This window comes from Molossus molossus, unplaced genomic scaffold (genome assembly GCF_014108415.1).
Source record: "Molossus molossus isolate mMolMol1 unplaced genomic scaffold, mMolMol1.p scaffold_m16_p_21, whole genome shotgun sequence".
Classification (NCBI taxonomy): domain Eukaryota; kingdom Metazoa; phylum Chordata; class Mammalia; order Chiroptera; family Molossidae; genus Molossus; species Molossus molossus.
In genome coordinates, this window is record NW_023425357.1 from 38,212,609 (window position 1) to 38,240,398 (window position 27,790).

General features: G+C 41.3%; 1 protein-coding gene across 2 annotated transcripts in view; it reads left to right on the forward strand.

Moving 5' to 3' along the window:
• CMTM4 (CKLF like MARVEL transmembrane domain containing 4) overlaps window positions 1-27,790 on the forward strand; it is a 71,148-nt gene that overhangs the window by 34,818 nt on the left and 8,540 nt on the right. For both annotated transcript variants that reach the window (XM_036275257.1, XM_036275258.1), the window contains exon 2: window positions 20,538-20,714. In XM_036275257.1, coding sequence (XP_036131150.1) covers window positions 20,538-20,714 — 177 coding nt within the window. The remainder of the gene's footprint in view (window positions 1-20,537; window positions 20,715-27,790) is intronic.

A 27,790-nucleotide genomic window follows, 5' to 3' on the forward strand; every position in this document is an offset into this window, starting at 1 on the left:
TTGTCCTTTCTCTTTGTTTATGTGTGCATATGTGAATGTATGCATGTGCATATGTATATTTATTATATATATAAAACACACACACACACACACATACACACACTTCTAATCATCATCTGAGGATCTGAGGACATATTTTTATTGATTTTAGAGAGAAAGAAGGGAGAGACAGGGACAGGGAGAGAGAGAAACATTGATGTGAGAGAGAAACATTGATCAGTTGCCTTTCGTATATGATCTGACCGGGGATTGAACCCTCAATCTGGGTATGTGTCCTGATCAGGGTATGGAACGATGCTTCAGCCAACTGAGCCACCTGGCCAGGGCTATTTATCTAATATTTTAAGTCCTTATTTTTAATCCTCACCCGAGGACATTTTTCGATATTTTGTTCAGATAGAGTGGGAGGGGGAGAGAGAGAGAGAGAGAAACATCGATGTGAAAGGGACCATTGAGTGGTTGCCACCCACACAACCCAATCGGGGCCGGGGACAAACCGCAATCGAGGTACGTGCCCTTAGTGGGAACCCAACCTGGGTCTCTCTGGACCGACCGCAGGCCGACGCTCTAACCGTTGAGCCAAACCGGCCAGGGCTATTTTAAGTCTTTTGAGAGTACACTGCAGACTTGTGCCTCTTTGTCTCTAAGTCAGGAAATTAACATTGATATAATACTATAGCTAAACTATAAACCCCTTTCATGTTTCCCTGGTTGTCTCAAAACTGTTCTTTATAGTACAAGAAAATCCTGGATTATGAGTTGCATTCAGTTGTCACATCTCTTTAAATCTCCTTGAGACTGAAATAGTTCCTCAGTCTTTGTGTTTCATGACATTGACATTTTGAAAGAGACTAGTTAGTTGTTTTATAGAATGCCCCTCAATTTGGGTTTTTCTAACATTTTCTTCTGTTTAGATTCTGGTTATTTTGTGGTATTGTCAGGGATGCCACAGAAATGATTATGTATTCTCTTCACTGCATCATATCAGGAGCAAATGATAGGGATTTGTTCCATTACTGATGATCTTAATTTGGTTAAAGTGATGTTTGCCAGGCTTCTCCCCTGTCAAGTTACGCCCCCCACCTCGCATATGTACTTCCAATTAGTAAGTATATTTGTGAGGAGATACTTATAAACTATGTAAATATGTTGTAGTTTTTTAAATTCCCACTCTTTAGTTTTACTATCCATTGCTTGAATTAAGTAATGTCATGATGGTTGCCAAATGGCAAATTTATAAATGCATCATGCCTTCAATATTTATTAGCTGGATTTTCAACTGTAAAAGAAGAGGTTTCCTCCTTTCCTGTTTATTTATATTAGTATCACCTCATGGGTTCATATTTTATTCATGAATTTTAATACTTAACTATCATTATTTATTTTGATGCTCAAGTTGTCTCTGATTTGGCCAATGGGATCTCCTTTGAACTGGCTCTAATGTACTTTATTTATTTATTTATTTATTTATTTTTTATCCTCACCCTAGGACATTTTTCAGATAGAGTGGGAGGGAGAGAGAGGAAGAGAGAGAGAGAGAGAGAAACATCGATGTGAAAGGGACACATCGAGTGGCTGCCACCTGCACGACCAACCAGGGCCGGGGACAAACTGCAACCGAGGTACGTGCTCTTAGCGGGAACAGAACCCGGATCTCCCTGGACCGCAGGCTGATGCTCTAACCGCTGAGCCAAACTGGTCAAACCGGCCAGGGCGGCTCTAATGTACTTTAGGCATGTTCCCTTTAGTCTCTGACACAAGATTTCCAGGTTTGTCTTCTACTCTTCTTTTCAGCCTTGGAATTATCCAAGGAGACTTGGTTACTTTCATTGAAAAACGATTGTATTTAGAAGCCAAGATTTGAATGTTATTATTTTCATTTATATGTGTGTTCATATTGATATATACAAGGTGGGGCAAAAGTATGTTTATAGTTGTTCATATGGGAAATAATACAGTAATTAATAAATAATAATACAAGCCCTGGCTGGTATGGCTCAGTGGTTGAGCATTGTCCCATGAACCAAGAGGTTGCTGGTTCGATTCCCGGTCAGGGCACATGCCCAGGTTGTGGGCCCAATTCCCAATGGGGGTCATGCAGGAGACAGCCAATTGATATTCTCTCTCATCGATGTTTCTCCCTCCCTCTCCCTTCCTCTCTCTCTAAAAATCAATAAAGAAAAAAATAAAAAGCCCTGGCCGGTTTGGGTCAGGGGTTAGAGTGTCAGCCTGCAGTCCAGAGAGACCTGGGTTTGGTATTGGTTTCCAATTTCAACTCTGCCACTTACTAGCTCTGTCTGTGAATTAATTACCTCTCTTCTCTGGGCCTCTATTCATCCATGAAATGAATGGGGACAAATCTTATAGGATTTGCTTCAAGGATTAAATATAAAATACTTAGTACCAGGCCTGGCACACAATGAGTGTTAAATAAACGGTAGCCACTGTCATTACTTTGTGAAAGTCTAACAGAACTCAAACACAGTTCCAGTTTTCAACAAGCTGAATCTGGTGGGGGAATACTTACATGCTGTAGCATGTACCAGAATTTTCTCCCTTTTGAAGGTTGAATAATATTCCATTGTACGTCTATACCACATTTTGTTTATCCATTCATCTGTCAATGGAAACCTGGGTTGTTTCCACCTTTTGGCTATTGTGACTATGCTGTTATGAACACAGGTGGACAACTATGTGTTTGAGTCCTTGCTTTTATTTCCTTTGAATATATACCCGGAAGTGGAATTGCTGGATCATATGGTAATTCTATTTTTAATTTTTAGGAATCAAAAATTTAAGCATAAAAGAGATGAAAGTACAAGTAATTAAACAGGTACTTGGGGACATTTACATTGAGGAGGACATGCCCAATGTGGGGGAGTGTTGCAGCTGGGGGTCTGGGGCTTAGATAGAAGTTCAGACTAGAGAAATAGATTTGAGAGTGGGAGACTGGATCAGAGGAATCTGTTAGGTACACGTGTCTGCTGAGAAAGCAGCATGGCAAAGCCCTGGGGAACACCTACCATTTGAGGGGAGGCAGGATAGGAAGAGAGCAGTGGAAGCCAAGGGTGGGTGGAGGGATGATCAGCAGTGCCTAGTGCTTGCTGTAAAGGGTTCAGGGACTGGGTTTGAACCCCAACTCTGCTGTTAATGAGACTTTGTGATCTTGGATGTGTTGCTTAACATCTTTCCCTCATTTTTCTTATCAATAGGATGATGATAAAAAAATCATGTTCTGCCCTGGCCAGTTTGGCTCAGCGGTTCAGCCTGTGGACCAGAGAGTTCCGGGTTCAATTCCTGTTAAGGGCATGTACCTCAGTTGCAGTTTGTCACCGCCCCGGTTGGGTCATGTGGGTGGCAACCAGTCGATGTGTCTCTCTCATGTCGATGTTTCTTTCCCCACACCTCTCTCCCTCCCACTCTATCTGAAGATAAATGCAAAAAAAAAAAAAAAAAAAAGTCCTTGGGTGAGGGAAAAAAAATCATGTTCTTCTTGGGGGCGATAAAAATATTCTGGAATTACATAATGGTAATGGTTGCATAACTTTGAATATACTAAAAACCACTGACTTATACACTTTAAATGGGTGAATTTTATGGTATGTGGATTATATCTCAATTAAAAACAAGCAAACCAGCCATGTTCCTCACAGGATAGAATGAGAATTAAATGAGAGAATGTTTGTGGCAGTGCCCAGCACAGCATTTGACCCACAGTAGAAGGATTAGCAAATGTGGAATTTCTTAGGACCACAGGGTCACACATTGTAAGGGCCACTGTTCTTATTATCTCTGGAACTGGGAACACCCTTTACAAAGACTGCTGAATTTGGGTGGTAAGGTAGGGAGGAAGGTGCCTGAATCTCAAGTCCCTGAATCTGTGGAGGTCTCGGATTTGGCCACTTAAAGGAGGTTCCTCTTCTGAACCCTCCCTCGGTTGAATGATGTGGAGGTTCTGGGGGCATTTAGGGCCCATGGATCTCATGGCTGAGCTGGGTTTTCCAGGTAGACCTCCTTCTGGCCTCTTGGGATTTATGGTTCACTATTTTAGTCTAAATTAATCTTTAGAAAAAGCCACCCTTGGTCTTGTTTCTCACTCAATGAGAAAAGCAGTGCTTTTTTTTCCATTTGGTTAAGGTGGTTTGTTAGAGATGTTAGGGTGGGGAGGTGTCCAAGAATTAAAGCAGAAAGGAAGGAAGGGGGAAGGATTTGCTTTTGAATCACATGGGGATGTGACACTGCTCCCTGGGATTTCTGCTTTATCCATGAGCTAGGTCATGAGAAAGGAAGGGGGAACAGAAAATCCAAGTACCAGCAGCCATTAAACATCTTCAGATTTGAAGGCAGCTTGTTTCCTGTGTCTTCTACATGTGCTTCATTAGTAATTTAAATGGTCTGAAAATCCAAGTGCCAGCAGACATTAAACATCTTCAGGTTTGAAGGCAGCTTGTTTCCTGTGTCTTCTACATGTGCTTCATTAGTAATTTAAATGGTCTGAAAATGTAGCTTTTTGGGCAGGGTGGCATTTGCAGTAAAATATTGTGGGTATTCTTTTGGCAAGAAAGATGCTGGCTGTCCTGTGGTTTTCTAAAAACATGTGCAATTATATCGTCAAACCACATAATAAGGTTTTATGGACTTTTTTAAAAAAAACAAGAAAATACTTTGCACTTCATTGGATAAAACCGTCTGTTGTGCTTTAGATGTTTGGTTATCGAAACCTATTTTAATTTGTCCGAGACTATGATCTGCTGTGGTGAGCCATTGTTGACAACCCGTGGGTTGTTGTATGTACAATAATTTATGTTAAAAGTGAGAATCTTGCCAAAAATAGAAATTGAAATACAATCTCCTGAATTCAGTTCTTAATGTATGTATGGCTTTAGGGTTCGAAAATAGCAAAATTATTTACACAGTAGAACCCAGCTTGAAAAATGTGTCAGGAGTACTAGTTGAGTAGGCCTTGTGAGGTGGGCCAAGCTCAGACCAAACCAAGCCCACAGCTTCCTGGAGCCATAACAGTCCTAGCTCTTCTGCCCTCAAATGAAACAAAGCCTTCAGGGGTTTGAAGTAAGCACAGCTTGGGGTGTGGCTGGTTGGACTGCCAGCTGGGTATACCTGACAGAGCTGTCACTGCCCTAGTCCTCTCCGCCACCTCTTTTCTTCTGATTGCCCTGATGATCCCTTGGCAGCCTTCTCACTTTGTCCTCATCTCTTCCTTTCTTCTCAACAGTAAGGAACTTAATCTGCCTGTGCTTCCTGGCTCCTTTGCTTAACTAATCCTACTGCCTAATTAGTGCTCCTGAGGACATCCCTGCCTTTCCAAAGCAGGTAGTTTTCTTTTCATTCTCTGCATCTCTCAGATCCACAGCTTGGACACTATTTAGCTGCAGAAAAACAGTGGAACCAAAGATCACACGCAAAGACATTGATTGCAGGTTAAATAATTGTACCTGCATTTAGTTCCTTTGATTGGGAACCAAAACATATTTGCTTATTGCTCTATTGTCTCAGGGGAGAGGAGGATAATATTTTACTTATATCTTCCTCATGGGATGGCCTCCCTTGAGTGGAGCAACTCGTGGATTATTTTTCTTAGAAAAATACAATAGTAACTAGATCCATTTGAGAAAGGGTAATCAGGTTGTGTGCTTTGTAAGAGACCCTCACGGCACTGGCTCCCTGGGTCTCATACTGTGTTCTTTGAAGAGACATCATACAGTAATTTTTTCCGCCGATGGTCAGTTGTGTGGGGGAAGGAATAGACCCTGGATAAGTTATATGTTACTCATCTGGCATACAAGAATGAGGTATGGGGAGGAACTAGCTTTGGGTCCTTGGCAAAGTCTTCTGGGTCACATGATGGAGATGTCACCCGCTTCCTGAGAGGATATAAGTATCAGAGATAACGAATGGACTGTGCCCAGTACAGAGCCTGAGAGCATCCTTACATTATTGATGCTCCCTAAATGCAAGGCATTGTTATTCTGCAGTGCTTGGCAACAATGAATAACATTGGAGCCCCTTTGGCCGACCATACAACATGGCCTGCGAGCTTATGTTTTAAGGTGATTTATCATTTAACAGACATGTACATATTAGAGCAGCTTAAAACCCCTGACCTCAGGACTCAGAAAGATGGTGGGGAAAGCCGTGTGCCTCTTCTGTGGTTCTAGCACCAGGATCCTGTCTTAGCATTGGCTGTGGGTTGAGAATGGAGCTGGTATCTGAAGTGCAGTCACTTTCTCGCCCCTCCACTGCCCTTCCTGAGTTCTATGTTCTGCACATCATGAAGTCTTCCAGCAGAGGCAGCAGTTTAACAATTTGCCTGTTGGATCTCTGTTTCTCAATACAAGCCAAGTCTCATCTTTCAAATATTTTTTTCAGTTTTGGTGGGAAAAGAGACACTTTGATTTTGAATGTGCTAGAGTTGATTAGAGCTTGGTTTGATACTGAAAGTACTTTGGACCCTGCTGTCTGTGTGTGTGTGTGTGTGTGTGTGTGTGTGTGCTTATTACTCAATTAATAAGGTGTGTGTGTGTGTGTTTATTACTCAATTAATAAGGTCCTCAGTAGTTGCTACCCTGCTAGGTAAGTGAACTTCTGGTTTTCACTCTGTGATTAAATTTTGCATGACCTGACAAAGTTGAGTATTGACCAACATGCTTTTTGTGTTTCCCAGATTGGTTTTCCTCCAAACTGCAATGTAGTGTTAATAGGTGTGTTGAGGGAAAAAGAATTCTGTTCTCAATCCACACAGCCAATAAAGTCAAATTGGTTTTTTACTGTGAGGTGTTTTAGAACTGCTAATATGCTGATATACTCTGAGTATCTATCTCAAGACAAGGGATATTGTAATGATGGAAATAGCACGGGGCTAAGCATGAGAAATCCCAAAGCTGTGTGGCTGTGGGGGCCACAGCCAAGTACGAAGTGTGAATTCAGGGTTGCTCCTCTGTAGCTGAAAAGGTCAGACTGCAGTAGTAGTTTTAAAACTTAAAAAATTTTTAAAGCATAACAGAAATATTTTCCCAATGTATAAACCAGACTGATGATTTGCAAACTGTGCTTCTTGGAGCATTGGTTCAGGAGGTTATTAATAGGTGTTGTATTCCTTGGTCAGAAAAGTTTTGGAACCACTGCTAATGTGAACATAAACATAAAAACAGAGGTACTTAGGTGAGAGACTAGGTTCTGCCCCTACCCTCTACCTCATCCCCAACCACACCACCTCAAATGTTCTTCCCCTGCTTTTCCTCTAAGACCACTTGAGTGCAGTGCTCTACTGGAAGCTTCTAAAGCTTTCTGCTGCTGCCCAGGCCCTCAGTGACCCTCCATCTGTTCTAAACACCTCCCTGGGCTCTGAGCCCTTGGTACCTGGTTAGTTATCTGTCTTTGTGAGGATAATGGGGAGTGTTGGCTGGGTTGGAACTGGGACTGAAGCACAGAAGCCTGTAAGTGCCACTGAGCCCTCAGGGTCACTGAGAAAGTTGTCTGGCTACAGAGGAGCCACTACAGATTCACATTGTTGTAGACATCTTCAAATAGATAGTCAATTTTGCAGCTGGTAGTTTTTAAGTTCCTTAAAATTGTTTTTAAATGCTGTGATTTTTGCTTGTTTGTATATTTAAAAATGAACTTCAGTAGATCATTTGATAAACTGTTGATTAAGGGAGATTAGGATTTTGTCTAACCTTCGAAGAGGTCTTCATGGATATCAGGGCCATTGTTACTTCCTGGAGGTCCTTGCCATCACATTAGTGAGAGTAAGCTTGGCCTTTTTATTATGTGCCAACCTTGAGGCTTTTCTGTGCCTACTTCCTGTACTTCTAGTATAGTGGTGGCCAGAAATAGGATTATGTGCTATCAAGGAGGCTTTAGAGATGATGAATTCTTCTGATAGAGGGGAAATGGGATGAACATGGACTTGCAGTTTTTTCATTAAAGTTTTGTTGTTGTTGTTGTTAATCCTCACCCAAGGATATTTTTCCATGGATTTTTAAATGGAGAGGGAGGGAGGGAGGGAGGGAGGGAGGGAGGGAGAGAGAGAGAGAGAGAGAGAGAGAGAGAGAGAGAGAGAAACATTGATATGAGAGAGACACATCGACTGGTTGTGTCCTGCACGACCCCAATTGGTGCTGGGGATTGAACCAGGTATGTGCACTTGATCTGGAATCAAACCCAAAACCCTTCTGTCTTCAGGCTGATGCTCTAACTACTATGCCTAAAAATACTCTTGAATGGTTTAAAAACAAATAAGGATTAAGTCTTAGAGGGCACTAATATTTAACTCATAATAAACCTGGATGCTTCAAAAAGTGTTTATACATAGAATATTTAATTTTTTTTTGTTTTATCTTCAGATAGAGCGGGAGGGAGAGAGGAGGGAAGAGAGAGAAACACCAATACGAGAGAGAAACATCAATACAAGCAAGACACATCGAGTGGTTGCCATCCGCATGACCCCAACCAGGGCAGGGACAAACTGCAACCGAGGTACGTGCCCTTAGTGGGAACCGAACCGGGGACTCTCTGGTCCACAGGCCGACGCTCTAACTACTAAGCCAAACGGACCAGGGTTAGAATATTTAATTTTTAAAATAAGAATACATATTTATTGTAGAAATTTTGAAAAATTAAAGAAGCCTATATTTTTAAAAAAGTCTGTTTACAATCCTAACCACACAGATGGATTCTTGAAATTCCAAATATTTTCTTTTCTAATCCTCACCCAAGGATATGTTGAATTTTAGAGAGAGGGGAAGGGGGAAAGAGAGAGACAGAAATACTGCTATGAGAAAGAAACATAGATCGGTTGCCTCCCATATGTGCCCCACAACCTAGGTACTCACCCTGATTGGGAATAGAACCTGCAGCCTTTTGGTGTACAGGACGATGCTCCAACCAACTGGGCCACCTGGCCAGGGCCTGGATATTTTCTTTGTTTTAAAAGAGTTTAACATAGTAAATATCTTTACCTTGACCGTATGGTAAGAGTTTGTCTGTAAAACCATTTGAATCTGGTGTCTTTAAGAGTGAGTGGTGCCCTGACTGAATAGCTCAGTTGGTTAGAGCATCGTCCCAATATGCCAAGGTTGTGGGTTTGATTCCAGTCAGGGCACATACAAGAATCAACCAGTGAATGCATAAATAAGTGGAACAACAAAAGATGAAGTTTCTCTTTCTCTCTCTTACCCTCTGTCTCTCTCTCTAAAAAAAAAGAGTGAGGTGGTAACATGTTCATTCTATAAATTTGCAGTTTCGTATTAGATACCAGGGCATGTGAACATTTTAAATTACACCAAAGTATCCTTTCTAGTCAACATGAGCTGTGTTATGCTGTAGTAACAAACAAACCTAAAATCTCAAGATTTAGCACAAGGAACATTTCCTTCTCTCCCATGTTACATGCTCACCTTAGGTCAGTGGTAAGCTGGCTGCCCATCAGCCTCACACAGTGGACACTGCCCCCTGGAACATTGCTGGCTGCTGTGGCAGGGGAGGGAGCATGGTGAAACTGTTCACGGTTCTTTTTTTTTTTATCCTCACCCGAGGACATTTTTCCATTTTTTGTTCAGATAGAGTGGGAGGGAGAGAGAGGGAGAGAGAGAGAGAGAAACATCGATGTGAAAGGGACACATCGAGTGGCTGCCACCTGCACGACCAACCAGAACCGGGGACAAACTGCAACTGAGGTATTTGCCCTTAGCAGAAACCGAACCGGGGTCTCTCTGGACCGCAGGCTGACACTCTAACCACTGAGCCAAACTGGCCAGGGCCTGTTCACGGTTCTTAAAGGCTGCTGCCAGAAGTAACAGATGTCTTATCTACTTGCCTTTCATTGCTTGAACTCAGAAGTAAATCAGGTTTTGAGGCATTTGAGACACACTTTAAGGAAGAAGATATAAAATTAAAAATATAAAACTAAGTACAATAGTGAGTATTGAGAAACACATTAAATTACAAATTTAAATTGTGCCCTTTATGTTTTTGGCCTCCATTAAGATGGATCATATTTGAATTTTAGTATGCTCAGTTAATTCTGGAAAAGTATATGCAAAGTTAATCTGAAATGTAAAACATTTAAACCAGATTTTATTTTATTTTTTTATTCTTCACCCGAGGATATTTTTCCACTTATAATCAGAGAGAGTGGGAGGGAGGGAGAGAGAGAGACAGAGAGAAACATTGATGTGCTAGAGCCACATCGATTGGTTATCTCCCACACGACCTGACTAGGGCCGGGAACGAACCACAACCAAGGTACGTGCTCTTGACCGGAATCGAACCTGTGACTCATTGGTCCGCAGGCTGATGCTCCAACCACCAAGCCAAACTGGCCAGAGTCCAAACCGAATTTTAGATTGCCACTGCATTGTATTGGTAGTCATCATTTTATGACCAATATGCTCTTATATTACATATACCGACTTTCTGATGAATATGTGTAGGAGGTTGTCACTGGAATATATGTTTCTTCAAGTTGTTTCAGTGTGTTGGAGGCAATTTCGTGTGGCATTTTATTTGATATTGTTAGACTTTGTCAGTTCAGTGTTTGTCAGATATGCCATGATGTGTGATCTGATACTTTGAGATGCATGAACTGTAATCTCCTATACATAGATATTCACTGTTTGTAGTACTGACACAGGTTTCTGCCCTACAAACCCTGGAATTCTAATAAATTCTGTTTTCTGTGATCCCACACCAAAAAGGGAGAAAATGTAGAGTGTGTTTATAATTGCATACTCTGCATTATTGAATATATTCCTGATAGGGCACAACTTCCATTTAGGTACTGATACAGAATTGTCCACTTACAATATCATGCATTTGATGATTTGAAGAATTCTCCACAGACTAGCTTCTGGTTCCATATGTTTCAAACCCCGTTTCTCCTTCACCACCCACATACTTCTGTGGCATTGTAGGACCCAGTTTTCTTGTGAAATTTAGGGCCAGTAAGCATATCTGGAAGCTGTTCCTACAGTGGAAAAGCTGCAGTAATCATTAGTGTGGAAATGAAAGCTTAAATGCCAATTTAATGTATCTCACTCAACTTTGAGTTTGTCAGATCCCCAAAATGCCCATTGCTATTCCATCACCACCTGGCAGAAGGAGTTGTGATAGTCAAGAAGTTGGAGTGGTGAGTGCTGAGTTCAGAAGTTCTGAAGCTTCATTTATCATCTTGAGAATATCTCATAGCACATGGGAAAATCTCATAGCACAAATCTCTAACCCCACTATGTGCCTGCCAGGCACATATATTGATGTGTGGTACTCTTCATTACCACCACAGCCCTCCAGAAAGGTTCTGACAGTTGATACGATAGGGGCTAGAAGGTTTTAAAACGTTTCATAGTAACTTAATCAGCCCATCCCTTCTCCCCTGCTTCCTACTTTTTGATACTGCCAATCATAATTAGCTACAATTGTGGAAATCTGACAGCCTTTTCGTGTCAATTTACTTATCAACTATAAAAATATTTACTCCTGCCTGGCCAGTGTGGCTCAGTGGTTGAGCGTCGACCCATGTACCAAGAGGTCGCTGGTTCTATTCAGGTCAGGGCACATGCCCAGGCTGTAAGTTGGATCCTCAGTTGGGGGCATGCAGGAGGTGACCAATTGATGTTCTTTCTCATTGGTGTTTCTATCTCTCTCTCCCTCTCCCTTCTTCTCTCTCTAAAATCAATAAAGAAAAAAAAATTTACTCTGTCAATTGGTAGGTGCTACATGGAAAGGGCTCTCTCCAAGGGCACCCATGACCTCCAGATTAGCAAATACAATAGTTGTTCCTTATTTATATCTCAAATGTTTCTGTACAATTTTACATGTGACATTTGTCTACTTAAAAGTTGTTGTAAGTTGAATGACTTTTGAGTCTTTGGTTGGCTTGAAGTTGTTGGCTTCCAGTATAAAATTGAGTCCTTATTTTCTTCTTGTTGGTCAATGGGCAGGTTTTTTTTCTTCAGCAGTGGTTGTTAGAATTTACTGTGCTGGAGGGAAAATTTACATTTGTGTATCAAAAGGTGGGCAAAAAAGGTGTACTGCTTATTAGAAACCACCAAAATAACCTATTATAAGGGAAATTGATTAAATCATTGTATATGTGTAGTTGTGTGTGTATTTATGTATCTATATTTTTCTCTACATATGAATTATTGTGATATATAATACAAAAATATGTTTTTTTTCTTCATTCCATTTCTGGCACAGATCTTATAAAAATCCTTAGAATTTCCTAAGTGATAAGAGGTATCTTTTAATAGTCACAACAAACCCCTTTCACCACCCCTGACTTTGTGTTAATGAGATAATGACTGTTGGAAAGCACGTAAGGATGGAGCCTGGTTGCCAGGGGAACCAAACACTGATTTGAGTGTTGGATGGTTCAATCCCACTCACTGACCACTGGGAAGGGGAATTGTTGGGGGTGTGGAGGTAGCTACAGATTAAGCTCTGTAAAAAACTCTTGAACAAGAGATTTGATAAGCTTTAAGTTTGGTGAACCAAAATGCATCCAGGTGCTGGGAGGGTGGTGTACTTCAAACTCCACAGGGACAGAAGCTCTTGTGTTTGAGACCCTTCTAGACATTGTCCTATATATCTCTTCATCTAGCTGTTCAATTGTATTCCTTAATATTCTTTGTAATAAACCATAATAAACTTTTTAATAAATCCAAAACCTCAGTGAGGCCTTCCATAGTCGCTTTGTCTAAAATTTCAAACACCCTTGCTCTAGGTACATTTGATTTTCTTTCCTTGCTTTGATTTTTCCCCTTTGTACTTATCACTGCCTAACATACTGTATTTTTAATTCAATTTTTTAAAAGAAATCTTTAAAAAAATTGATTTTAGTGTGGGAGGAAGGGAGAGGGAAAGAGAAACGTCAGTGTGAGAGAGACACATCGATCGGTTGCCTCCTGAATCAAACCCACAACCTAGGTATGTGCCCTGACCAGGGATCGAACCCACAACCTTCCAGTGTACAGAATGATGCTCCAACCATTTGAGCCACACTGGCCAGGGCTTAATTTAATTTTTAAAAATGTCTTCATTAGAACATGAGCTAGAGAGCAGGGATTTTTATCTTCTTGTTCACTGCTATATTGAAAGGCCTATAAGATTTGCATGTTCTTGAAACCATTTTTATTTTTAAATTTAATTGTTTTTGTTAATCCTCACCCGAGGATATTTTTTCTATTGATTTTTATAGTGAGTGGAAGGGAGGGTGGGAAGGGGAGAAAGAGAGAAACATCCTGAGAGAGAGACATCGATTGGTTGCCTCCCACATGTGCCCCAACTAGGGCTGGGGATCGAACCTGCAACCCAGGTATGTTCCCTTGTCTGGGAATCAAAACTGTGACCCTTCCATGCATGGCTGACACTCTAACCACTGACCCATACTGGTCAGGGCTAAATAATTTTTTTCCCAATTTTTATTAATTTATTATTGTTACAGATGTTTCTCCTTTTTCCCCTCTAGAAACCCTCCTGTCCCTCTTGCCCCCACACCCCTCCAGCATTGTTGTCTGTGTCCACTGGTTACACATACATGCATATAAATTCTTTGGTTTATCTCATCCATCTCCCTTACTCCCCTCCTCTGAGGTTTGTCAGTCTGAACTGTATTCCTTTCTATGTCTCTGGGTCTGTTTCGTTCAGCCTATTTTGTTCATTATATTTCACAAATAAGTGAGATCATGTGGTATTTGTCTTTCTCTGATTGGCTTATTTCACTTAGCATAATGCTCTCTAGGTCCCACCATGTTGTCTCAAAGGATAAGAGATCTTTCTTTCTGCCCTGGCTGGTTTGGTTCAGCGGTTAGAGCGTCGGCCTGCGGTCTAGAGAGACCTGGGTTCGGTTCCCGCTAAGGGCATGTACCTCGGTTGGAGTTTGTCCCCTGCCCTGGTTGGGGTCGTGTGGGTGGCAGCCATGGATGTGTGTCTCTCACATTGCTGTTTCTCTCTCTTTCTTCCTTCCTCTCTCCCTCTTGCTCTCTCTGAATATGAATGCAGAAGTGTCCTTGGGTGAGGATGAAAAACAAAACAAAACAAAAGATCTTTCTTACAGCTGCACACTATTTCATTGTATACATTATGTACCACAGTTTTTTTATCCACTCACTTATTGATGGACACTAGGGATTTTCCAGATCTTAGCAATTATAAATAGTGCTGCTATGATTATAGGGGTACATATATTCTTTCTGATTGGTGTTTCAGGCTTTTTAGGATATATTCCTAGAAGTGGGATCACTGGGTCACATGGCAGATCAATTTTTAATTTTTTGCGGGAACAACATATTGTTTTCCATAGTGACTGCACCAGTCTGCATTCCTACCAGCTGTGTGTTAGAATCCCCTTTTCTCTACATCCTCGCCAGCACTTGTTGTTTGATGATTTGTTAATGGCAGCCATTCTGGCAGGTGTGAGGTGATACCTCATAGTTGTTTTAATTTGCATCTCTCTGATGATTAGTGACATTGAGCATTATTTCATATGTCTCTTGGTCATTGGTATGTCCTTTTTGAAGAGGTGTCTATTCAGCTCCTCTGCCCATTTTTTTTTTCTTTAATTTATTTTTTTTAATCTTCACCCAAGGACATTTTTGCATTTATCTTCAGATAGAGCGGGAGGGAGAACGGGAGGAAGAGACAGAGAGAAACATCAACGTGAGAGAGACACATTGAGTGGTTGTCACCCACACGACCTCACCCGGGGCCGGGGACAAACTGCAACTGAGGTTCGTGCCCTTGGTGGGAACCTAACCCAGGACTCTCTGGTCCGCGGGCCTACGCTCTAAACACTGACCCAAACTGGCCAGGGCTCTCTGCCCATTTTTTTTTTTTTTTTCTTTTATCCTCACCTGAGGACATTTTTTCCATTTTTTGTTCAGATAGAATGGGAGGGAGATAGAGAGAAACATCGACGTGAAAGGGACACATTGAGTGGTTGCCCCTTGGTCATGGTGAATTATTAATTTAATGTATTGCTGCATCCAGTCTAATAGTTTGTTAAGGATTTTGGCATCTGTGTTCATCAGGGATATTGGCCTGTAGTTTTCTCTTTTTGTAGCGTCTTTATCTGGTTTTGGAATTAGAATTATGCTGGCCTCATAAAACGAGTTTGAAAGTCTTCCTTCTTCTTGAATTTTTTGGAATAGTTTGAGGAGAATGGGTGTTAGTTCATATTTGAATGTTCGATAAAACTCCCCCGTGAAGCCATTTGGGCCTGGCCTTTTGTTTGCTGGGAGAGTCTTGATTACAGCTTCAGTTTCCTTAGTTGTTATTGGTCTGTTGAAGTTTTCTATCTCTTCCCAGTTCACTTTTGGGAGACTACGTGTTTCTAGAAATTTGTCCATTTTGCTTAGATTGCCTAATTTGTTGCGGTATAATTGTTCACAGTATTTGTTAACGATCCTATGTATTTCTGTGGTGTCAGTTGCTACTTCTCCTCTTTCATTTTAGATTTTGTGTATTTGGGTACTCTCTCTTTGTTTCTTGGTGAGTCTAGCTAAGGGTCCATCAATCTTGTTTATATTTTCAAAGACCAGCTCTTTGTTTCATTGATCTTTTGAATTGTTTTTTTGGTCTCTGTGTCATTTATTTCTGCTCTGATCTTTACTATTTTTTTACTTCTACTTGCTCTGGGGTTTCCCTTTTGTTTGCTTTCTAGTTCTTTAAGTTGTGAATTTAGATAGTCAATTAGAAAATTTTCTTATTTCTTGAGGTAGGCCTGTAGTGCTATGAACTTCCCTCTCAGAACTGTTTTCACTCCATCCCATAATTTTTGTGTCCAGGAAGTTTTTAATTTCTTCCTTGATCTCCTTGGTAACCCATTCATTGTTTAATAACATGCTATTTATCCTCCATATGTTCAAATGTCTCTGCGTGTTTTTGTTGTAATTGATTTCTAGTTTCATGCCATTGCGATCCGAGAAGATGCTTGATATGATTTCAATCTTTTTGAACTTGTAGAGAGTTAGTTTGTGTCCTAACATGTGGCCTGTCTTTGAGAATGTCCCATGTGCACTTGAGAAGAATGTGAATTCTGCAGTTTTGGGGTATAATTCTTTATAGATATCTATTAAATCTATTTGATCTAGTGCATCATTTAGAGTTTCCAGTCCTTGTTAATTTTTGTCTAGAGTATCTATCCAGTGATGTCAGTGGGGTGTTGAAGTCCCCTGCTATGATTGTATTGCTGTCAATTTCTCCTTTGAAATCCTCCAGAAGATTTTTAATATATTTTGGTGCTCCTATATTAGGTGCATATATGTTTATCAAGGTTATATCTTCCTGTTAGATAGATCCTTTCAATAGTATGTATTGACCTTCTTTGTCTCTAGTTATGGCTTTCATTTTGAAATCTATTTGATCAGATATGAGTATTGCTACCCCAGCTCTTTTTCCCCTTTCTGTTTGCTTCGAAGATTTCTTCCCATCCCTTCACTTTCAACCTATGTGAGTCTTTTGTTGTGAGGTAGGTCTCTTGTACACAACATATATACGAGTCATGCTTTCTTATCTAATCAGCTACTCTGTGTCTTTTGATCGGAGTGTTCAATCCATTTGCATTTAAGGTTATTATTGATATGTACTTATTTATTGCCATTTTTGTTTAGTGAGGTTATATTTTTCTTCCTGTTTCTTCTACTAATTACAGCAGTCCTTTTAACATTTCTTGCAGTGCTGGTTTGCTGGTAATATATTCCTTTAGCTTTTTTTTTTTTTTTGGTCTGCGAAGCTCTTTATTTGACCTTCTAATTTGAATGATAGTCTTGCTGGATAGAGTAGTCTCAGATTCAGATCCTTGCTTTTCATGACCTTGATGACTTCATGCCATTCTCTTCTGGCTGGTAGTGTTTCAGTTGAGAAGTCAGCTGGTAGCCTTATGGGGATTCCTTTGTAGGTAACCTGTTGCTTATCTCTTGCTGCCTTTGGAATTCTCTTTTTGTCTTTAATTTTTGACATTTTAACTATTATGTGTCTTGTCCTGTTTGGGTTCTTCTTACTTGGGACTCTCTGTGCTTCTTGAACTTGAATGTCTTCTTTTTTCACCAAATTAGGGAAGTTTTCTGTTACTATTTCTTCGAATGTATTCTCTAAGCCTTGCTCATTTTCTTCTTCTTTGGGGACTCCTATGATGTGAATATTATTACTTGTCCAGTTGTCCCACAGTTCTCTTAAACTGTCTTCCTGTTTTTTAATTGTTATTTTCTTTTGGTTTTCTGATTGGTTGATTTTTTTCTACCCTGTCTTCTAATCACTGATCCAGTCCTCAGCTTCCAATACTCTGCTGGTTATTCTTTCCAATGTGTTCTTTATTTCTGCTGTGTCATTCTTTATTTTCAGTTGGTTGGTTGTCATTATTTCTATATTTGTACTTTGTTGAGCTTTCTCATTATCATTGCTCTGAACTCTACTTCTGATAACTTGCTTAACTGCATTTTATTTGTCTCATCTTCAGTAGATTTCTCTTGTTCTTTCATTTGGGATTTGTTTCTTTGTTTCACCATTTTGGCTATCTCAGTGGGTTTAGAGCCTGCCCAATTTTTTTTGTGGGTGTTGGGGTTCTTCTGTTTGTGGCTCTCTCTACTGGGTTTGGATGAATGTAGGGGGACTCACATTAAACACCACTGTCAAGTTGTACTTTCCTGGGTAAATTTGCAAGCCCAGGAAAGGTTCACTTATCCTCTAGCTATTTGCCTGGAAGCTATTAGTCTCAGTTACTTTATGAGTCTTGGGTTGTAGCACTCAACTGAATGAAAAACTTTCTCAGGTTTTCATGGTAAGATGATTTCCAGAGGGTATGGCAGATATTGGCTGTTAACTCGCCTCAATTTGCATTTCTCTGGTTTAGCTGGATGGTGTTAAATTTCTGAGGGAGGGACTGTTGCTTCTTCCCGGGGCTCTGGGAAGGGGCTTTTTGAGTAATATGTCTACTGTCCTTTGAGGGAGTGATTCAGCAAAAAAACTCCCAGTGCTCTCCAAATCCTGAGTCTCTCCCCACAGTTCCAAACCAGTCCGCCCTCCCTCTGCCAGTGCCCAATGTGAGTGGCTGTAGCTAATTTAGTGCTCTGTCCTGGCCCTCTGTGTTGTGGAGCCAGCTTGGGATTTTAACCCGGAGGGAGCTGCTCACAGCTAAAACTGCTCCCAACCTGCCCTTTCTCTCCTCCACAGACCCTACCAGGCTTGATTCAATGTCCTTTTTTTCCTGTCCCTGGTTATATAGCTCCTCTCTAGCTGCTTTTCTGTTGCTTTTTCCTGATGATTTGTCTTTATTTTAGTTGTAATTCCAGTTTGGTCTTGGGAGATGGTCTGTGTAGGTTCCATTTACTCTGCTGCCATTTTGGAAACTGGTATGTCAGCTGGTCAGAATAGAGTTGTTGTCATCTTTTACTTCTCCATCTATGGCTACCGATCTGTGTGACCAAGTTTATTGTTCAGAATTTTCTTCGGTTGATTGGGTAGAGACTGGGTAAGTAGTCTCAGGATTAGCACCTGTGTGGCATGAGACAAGCAGAATTAGATAGCAGAGATGTTGGACTGCAGTATGGTCAGAGCAGAGGACCCAGCTAACCTGCATGGTGCTCTGAAGCTGGTCTACCATTTTTATTTTAATATTTAAGAATGTAGATGTTACCTTCCCACACAAATATGGTTGAAGTTAGCATACCAGAAACATTTGTAACTCATCAGTATAGTGTGTTATTTTTTGCCCAAGATTGTTAGATCCAATTACAGGGGTGAAAAAAAGAAGTTTAGGAGTTTCCCTTATATGAACTATTTCTTTGTGAATTGCTTGCAAGTCAGTCTTGTAATTCAGGTGGAGAATTAAAGTCTGTGGTTCTGTACAGAATAAGGAGAGCCATTAGGAGAAGCACAGAGTGTGTGCTTAAAAACCAATATTTTTAATGTGTTGATTATAGTAGAAATGTGAGAATGCCACATATTGTTAGAAAAGGTAAAAACAGAGTCACCTTTCCTGTTCTGTAGGGATGCTAACAAATACATCAGGAATTGTTCTATGGATTTCTAGTGGCTCAACTAGCCCCATTTGCTGGCTGTGTGCTTTGCTTAGTGTATTGGAAATAGAGAGGGATAAAGCTTAGGAGGCATAATGGTCAGTATAATAAAGGGTAGAATGCAATCACAAATGAGCAAGCTTTCCTGGGAGACGGTGGAATCAGATAATGTCTGGCAGGGTGAGACTCAATCAGGGAAGGCATGGGGAGGAGGTGGCATTGAGCGGACCATTGAAAGGCATGACTGGGACTACATTAGGCAGAGAAGGACCCCAGAACAGCATGTACTTCCCATACTTCCCACACTTGAATCATCTGAGGATCTTATTAAAAAGAAAAAGTAGATTTTGTCCCTGTAGGTCAAGCTGGGGAGGAAGAGATTCTGCATTTCTAACAAGCTCCCTGGTGATGCTTATGTCACTTGCTCTAAGGACAAATCTGGAACCACTGAGCTGCCTCCTTATACTTCCTTAACCTTTGAGGTGGGGTTTGTCCTAGAAGCTGTGATGTAGGCTTGACATATGGTAGGTTATGAGGTACTCAGTTAAAAAAGTGAGATAGAGGCCAGAAGCTGAAGACTGATCTGGTTCTAGGTGAGGGACCACCACACTTTTTCTTGATCACAGGGCTGTTAACTCAGCCCATTGTTTGTGCTTCCTCCTTTTCCTGAAATCTTCCTTTAAAAGTACACCTGTTAGCCCAGTTTGGGTGGCTCAATTGGTTGAGTATTGTCTCATGCACTGTGAGGTCTCTGGTTGGATGCCCAGTCAAGGGACATGCCAGGGTTGTTGGCTCGATCTCCATTAGGGGTCGTGCAAGAGGCAGCTGATTGAGGTTTCTATCTCTCTCCCTTCCTCTCTCTGAAATCAATTAAAAAAATATTTTTTAAAAAAGTACACCTGGTAACTTCCACTGATAATCTGTTTGACTTTATGATCTCCAATCTCTTGGGACATATTGCTAGAAAGTTACTTTGGTCCTTCACAAAGAAATTGATTCTATTATTGGTAGATTTAATGATGTTTTTATCAACTGCCAGTCTGTCTTCTTGTGATCAAGTCCAATGATAAACTTTTAAAATGTATAACTCATGAATTAATTAACTGGGCCTTATTTTTAGGGTAGAGACTATAAATCAGAAATGTGTTTAGGGAGTGTCCATGTACTTGTGACAGAGATAGAATAAAAAACATTGTAGAAACATTCCTTTTTGCTTCCTCACAAGGGCTACACTGCACCAGACTGGTTTCAGTGTACAGTGTACTGTGGTGGGGGCTTAGTTGTTCACATGAGGAATTTGGTAAAGGCTTCATACTGTTACATCCTTAATGTAAGAATTAAATCAGGTCATACTCCTGACAGTGATGACTGCCGTACCCAGAAAAAAACTCTGTGGCTGCATATGGTGGTGGTGGTGGTAAGTATTATTTAAATGTGGCAGGCACTTGTGTTGGAGGATGAGTACTAAATATACATACACATGTATATTTTCAATCTTCTTCCTAGATTTTGGCCCTGATTGCGTTCATCTGCATAGAGACCATCATGGAGTGCTCCCCATGTGAAGGCCTCTACTTTTTTGAGTTTGTGAGCTGCAGTGCATTTGTGGTGACTGGAGTCTTGCTGATTCTGTTCAGTCTCAACCTTCACATGAGGATCCCCCAGATCAACTGGAACCTGACAGTGAGTACAAGTGACCACTCTCTTGACTGTGAAAGGATCGGCTGCTACTTGGCTCTAGGGGAAAGTTGGAACCTCTCCATGTCGTGTTTGGTTCCAGTTCATTGTAATACTTAAACATTCCATTGTAATTCAACTGTGAAATTTATAATTTTTTATTACTGGGTTGAATGAAACTATAAATGGAATCTTCTCTAATGGTAGAAACATCATAATAGTTATTTTGACCTCTTTAAAGATGTCACTTCAGCCCGGCCTGGTGGCTCAGTGGTTGAGTGTCGACCCATGTACCAAGAGGTCGCTGGTTCAATTCCCGGTCAGGTTGTGGGCCCAATCCCCAGTGGGGAGTGTGCAGGAGGCGGCCAATCGATGTTCTCTCTCATCAATGTTTCTGTCTCTCTTTCCCTCTCCCTTTCTTTCTCTCTCTCTAAAATCAATAAAGAAAAAATAAATAAAGATGTCACTTCAATGTCATGATCCTCTGTGAATATTGGTAATGTTGATATGTATAGAGTATGAGAAAGAGAAAATGGAATTAATGCATTTTTCAGATTTTCCATGCTGGACCCAAAAGCTATTTACAAATGTATTGATTCAGGAAGAATTAAAAATATGAATGAAAATGCCAATAACTTGCAAAGCCTAGGAATATTAAATTCAAAGCAACTGGGAGAACTAGAAGGAAGGTTTAGTAGTTTGATCAGTCTTGAGTGGAAATGTGTCCCCTCTCTCTCTGTGATTTGGGTTCTTAACCCTGTTTGACAGCTTTACCCTTTGATTAGCATGGGAAGCTCAGGGCTGGTCACTCCCTAGGTCTCTTTTCCTGAACTTGTGTTATTTGTCCTTACTGTGCTGAATGAGATAGGAAACTTAATAGTACTTGGTTTTCTTGATATTTCTTTGCAGCTAAGCATGTACAAGAGCTCAGAGGGAATAAGTCAGGGAAACACAGGAAAGCAGTCAAGCTGCCTCACCCTTCTATACCTGTGGGAGGAAAACCCTGTGGGCCCCTTAGCTACTAAGAGGGCAAGAGGAGAGGAGAACGCTGAGATCAGCTGCCCTTGGGCGAGCTCCTCTTTCTTTGGCTGGTGCTGATGTGTGCAGCACCATGGAAAGTGTGGCCCATGTGAAGGAGCTGGGAAGGAGGCCAGAGCTGGTCACCTTGCCCGGCAGAGCCACTTCCATTGAGGGTCTTCCTGACACAATACGCTCTGTTTTGTTCACACTCTTTTAGGAGGAAAAATAAGAGGAGAGCTGAACTAGAAAAGTTGTATCAGTTGAAAACTCAGTTGGTTTTGTCCCAGCATTAGCACTGAGAAAAATGTAATTTAAATTTAAATTTAACTCTAAAACCTCAAGATACTAGAGGCATTTTGTCTGAGTTTTTGTGACAGGTTTTTGGTTTTTTTTTAAATCCTCACGAGGATATTTTTTCATTGATTTTTTTTTTTGGTTTGGTTTTTATTTATTTATTTTTGTTTTTATTTTTTAATTTTATTTTTGTTACAGATATTTCTCCTTTTTTACCTCATTGACACCCTCCTCCCCATCACCCCCACCCTGTCCCCAGCTTTGTTGTCCATGTCCTTTTTTTTGTTTGTTTTATAGAGAGAGTGAAAGCGAGAGAGACAGAGACAGAGACAGAGACATTGATGTGAGCAAGACACATTCATTGGTTGCCCCTGCACAACCCTGACCAGGGCCGGGGACTAAACCTGCAACCCAGATATGTGCCCTTGACTGGAATCTTACCCTCGGCCCCTTGGTCCAAAGGCCCAAAGCCCTAACTGCTGGCCAGGGCTTGTGACAGGTTTTAATGTCTTAACTATTTTTAAGATAAAGTTTGTGTTATCCATAGGAAAATGCTTACAGAGTTGTGATCTAAATTGATAGTGTAATAGACAGATAGCAAAGAGAACCTCATAAACCTCCCCCAAACAAAATGCAAGCTTTATCGGGTAAGGTCACTGTCCTTGCCTCCAGGGGTCAAGGTTCATTGGTATCCTAGGTCCCTGTGTTTCTAAGGTCTCCTCTGTAAATAGTTGTTGAGGGAGGGGCCTGGCTGGGCTCTGAATGAAACCTGCAGGAAAACTTATTTGGCAAAGGAGCAGCTGTCGGGAAGGTTGAGACCAGGGGCTTTGAATCAGACAGACTTATCTGGGCTCAAGTCCACGGTGGCTGATAAGGGCCTGGGGCAAGTCATCTAGAGCCCTATGTTGGTAAAGCCCTACCATTGGTAGAGATGATAATACATATTTTTTATAGGGTTGTTTTAAGAATGAAATGAGATAATGTGTTTAAGGCACCTCAAACCAGTAGTTGCTGCTGCCAGTCAGAAATATTCATCTTAGCACATGTAAGTATTGTCACTATCAACCACATGATTCTTTTTTTTTTTTTTTATCCTCACCTGAGGACATTTCTCCATTTTTTGTTCAGATAGAGTGGGAGGGAGAGAGAGGAACAGAGAGAGAGAGAGAGAGAGAGAAACATCGACATGAAAGGAACACATCGAGTGGCTGCCACCCACATGACCGACCAGGGCCGGGGACAAACTGCAACCGAGGTACGCGCCCTTAGCGGGAACCGAACCCCGGTCTCTCAGGACCGCAGGCCGACGCTCTAACCGCTGAGCCAAACCGGCCAGGGCTCAACCACATGATTCTTTTGTAGACTTCTTCCAGGGTTGACTTGACTCCCTTAATTCTGTCTGATCTCTTTATTTGATAGAGACAAATCTGTTAAAAGGCTTCATACTTCAGATTTCTTACTAATTCATACTGGGTTTTATCTCCAGAAATACCTATTTAGTAAACGTTCTGAAATTTTGATTTTTATGTTTTATTTTTATTTTTTTTCCTCACCCGAGGATATTTTTCCATTTTTTTGTACAGATAGAGTGGGAGGGAGAGAGAGGAAGGGAGAGAGAGAGAGAAAAACATCGACGTGAAGAGACACATCGAGTGGCTGCCACCTGCACGACCAACCAGGGCCGGGGACAAACTGCAACTGAAGTACGTGCCCTTAGCGGGAACCGAACCCGGGTCTCTCCGGACCGCAGGCCGACGCTTTAACCGCTGAGCCAAACTGGCCAGGGCTGATTTTTCTGTTTTAATCATGAAAGACTTTCTGCTTATTGACTACTATATCATCCGATCATATCAAAGGGCATCTTTTTCACTGGGAAGTTAATATCCATCCTTGTCTTCTGGATGGTGTCAGCTGGGGCAAGTCCTGGGTGGTGGTATATCACTTGAGAACACCTTTCCATCTTTTGGGATCCTTTCAGAGTTTCCACTCTTTCAGAGCAGAGGAAGATGTATGCTTATCTAGCAAAAGGGTATGTGAGTTATGTGAACTTGAAGAGATGGTGCTTATTGAAGGGCGCTCAGGTCATTTGTTCTCTGGGAGGGGAGCAAAAGTGAGTTTTTCAGGGCTGATTGCAGCTCATCAAGTTACTATGGAGGGTTGGCCCCTGGTGTGCTTCTCTAACAAGGTGGCAGGAGTGTTTTTGTCCCCAATAGAGCCAACTGATGAATGAAGTAGGATGTGATTGGTATAGTTTTAGAAAAATGTGTTATTTCAGGAACCTGTGTAGACACAAATATGCATGAAAATGGTAAATAAGGATGATACAAAGAATATATTTTATATAAGCATAATTTGATGCACTCAGATTGTGTTGATGTCAGTTGTTTTTTGTTTTTGTTTTTTTGATGAATCTATGGGACTAATTCTGCTATATTTGTTTTTCTCTGTATATTAGGAGCTCACACACTCATGTGTTTTACCTGTGTTTACCTTGATTAATGCAACCTGCCTCCTCTCTCACCTCATCCCTCTCCTTCCATTCCTGTCAAACCACCAAAAGCCTGCCAGGGGCTCCCATTCTCCTTAGCTGGTGCTCAGAGTGCGTCAGGGCCTGCTCATCCAAACTTCTATAAAGAGGAGGGAGGTCTACACATGCCTTCTCTATTTGCCTACCTCCTGATCTTTCTTTTCTCACCTTTTGTTGTCAAACATAGCATATTTAGAAAAATTTGTAAAAGTAAATGTACAGTTTAATGAAGAATGGTAAAGATTGTGTAGATACCATCTGGGTCAAGAGATAGGAGAGTGTCAGCATCCCTAAAGCCTCATGTATCCTCCCCAAACACAATTACAGCCTCCCCCAATCCACTGTCCTGACTTTATGTCCTTGAAAGTCTGTTCAGGAGCATTGTGGGCCCCCATGTTCTTGGATCTAGTTTTTCAGTTTCCCCACTGAACATTTCAACAATATCTGTTATGGAACACTCAGTCCTTCCTGCTGTACTCTGTACTCTTCCCTCCTGTGATACCACATTCTCCTGGTTATATTTTTTCCTCCTTGGTGTTCCTTTTCAGTGGACTTGGTGGTCCCTGCTCCTCCCACAGACCTCTCCCTATTTGAGAACCCAGGCTGGGTGCTGTGGTGGGGCAGAACAGTCTGGAATCACCTAGAGGGGTTACTTGCAGACCCCTGAGACCTTGGCCATGACTCATTGTGCGGTGTTTTCTGATCCCACTTTAGACACCAAATTTTATTTTTCTGATAAGAAATCTGCATAGTTTTTCTATATCAAGAAATTCTCTAAGTTTCCAACAGCACTAGGTTTTCAGCAATTTAATTCAGTTCTGACACTAACTCCTAGAGTTAGCACAGACCCCACAGGTTAAGGGCTCAGTCCTGCTTTAGACACCAGCCACAAATGGGGTTCCTAGGTGACCTGCACTTCTGCCTGGCCAGCAGATTTGGGAGTTCCCATACCCCATCCTCAGGTTCAATACTTCTCTAGAACAACTTTGGAAGTGCTTTGTGGTCTATTATAAAGAATAGAACTCATGCCCTGGCTGGTTTGGCTCAGCAGTTAGAGCGTTGGCCTGTGAACAAAGGAGTCTGGGGTTTGACCCCGGCCTGGGTTGGGGTTGTGCGGGAGGCAACCAATCAATGTCTCTGTCTCTGTCTCTGTCTCTCCCCCCCACCCCCCTCTATTTGAAGATAAATTGAAAAATATCCTTGGGTGAGGATTAAAACAAACAAAAAAAAGAGTACAACTCATAAACAGCAAAATGGAAGAGGAGGTGCACAGAGGCATAGAGCAGGGTCCAGAAGAGTCTCAGTGCTAGAGCCTGTGTCCCATGGAGTTAGGGTGCAAACACCCTCCTGTCATTCAGGAGTTTTATGGAAATTTCATCATACAGGCATGGTTATTTAAATCATTGGCTATTTGGGGATTAAACTTAGTCTCTAGTACCTCTCCCCTCCTTTCAGCTCTTTGGGGGTCACAGAGCTAAAAGTTTCAACCTTCTGATTACCTGGTTGGTTTTTCTGGTAACTAGCCCCATTCTGAAATGATCTGGGGGCTCCAGAGTCACTTCATTAGCATAAACTCAGGGACAGTAGAAAGGGGCTCATTATGAATGACTAAAGATACTCCTATCACTTAGGAAATTCTACAGAACTAGGGACAAAGACAAAATATGTTTTTTTTTCATTATACCACACTAATTCTTTTTGGGATTCAATTTCCTTATTTTAAAAAGTAGAACAAAATAACATGTCCTGTTTTATAGGTATTTTGGATCATAATTAGGTTAGGATTCAGTGAGACACTAAGTTATATGGTTGGCACAAAATGCTCTCCAGAGGTGGTAGTCACCACTGTCATCAGTATTATGATTGTCCCTTTGATACTGGGGCCATTTGAACACTAGTCAGTACACAATATAGACTGATTGGTTGTAAACTTCTTCTTATCCATGTATAGTGCTAAGAGTAGAGACACCTATAGAGCTCAGTGGTTTGGGAGTGATTGCAGTGATAGCCCAGGGTTGGGCCTGCTTATAAATACCTCATTTGTGATCATTTCTCAAACACCTGCTTCATACCAGTTTTGAGGAACTGAAAGTGCAGGGTAGGGAAATGCAAGCTGCTCTCCTATGGTAAGTGTGCTCTTATGATCCAGTTTGTTATGTGAGGCAAGGAGATAGTGGATTCCTGGAGTGGGTCAGGGAAAATGTCAAATTCCAGTTGGGCCTTGAATTAATGGGTGCTTGCTGGGCATAGAGTACAAAAGGGTGGGACATGTTGTAGGATGGTCAGTCTAAGAAAGGAGCAGGGTTATAGACTCAGGGCCCACTGGGGCTGGGCATGTGATGTAAATGGCCAGTGAGAAGATGGGTCAGGGGTTGAGGTGATGGAGCAGTTGGTTCTATTTAGCTCCAGGCAGTTGTGTTGCTACTTTATGGGACTTCTGGAATAGTTTTTCAAGAGCAGCTGGAAGTTGGGTCTGGTTTATTTTTTAGAAGTTAGTTTTTATGTGCAGGCTTCTGATGTTTAAATGTTGGCTTGTTCAAATTTGTTTTGAACACTGTACAAATCAAACCTATCTGTGAGCCAGATATGGCCAAAGGCCTCAAGTTAGCACCCTCTAGGCCAGATCCCCTTGATCTGTTTGTTATTGGACTTACTTGGGCTCACAGCTGTATTTATTGGTGTGTTACCGAAGGAGGGACTTGAAAACATGTGTATGTGAGAGTGACCTTCATTTTCTTCTCTTAGCATAGGAGGGCTGCAACCTTGGGTGTTTTAGAGGCCAGACAGGAGACAGAGAGCGGCTGGGTGTGACACTGCAGGGAGTGGGGATGACTGTGGCAAACTGGAAAATGTGTGGCTTATAGAGTACACGTCCCATTAAAAGTGTTAAAAAAAGTAAGCATCAGTGTTGGCTAAAACTCTCCCTGCCTCAAATTCACATCTGAGGACATTCCTGAGTATGCCCTGTAACATAAGTGGAGCAACACACATGAAGAACCTTTATTTTGTTTCATGGCCGAGGAACTCAAGCAGCTGATGCCGACTAACTTTTACAGTACTCTAGTTTTAAGTCTTTTAAATTGTGCAGGTAATAAAGGGTTATTATAGAAAAACTGGAAGATACAGACAATAAAGTAGAATAAATAAAATCATGTGATCACCCAAGAGAAATGAAAACATATCTGCAGAAAAGCTGCTAAATTCATAGTAGCATTAATCATAATGACCAAAAAGTAGAAAC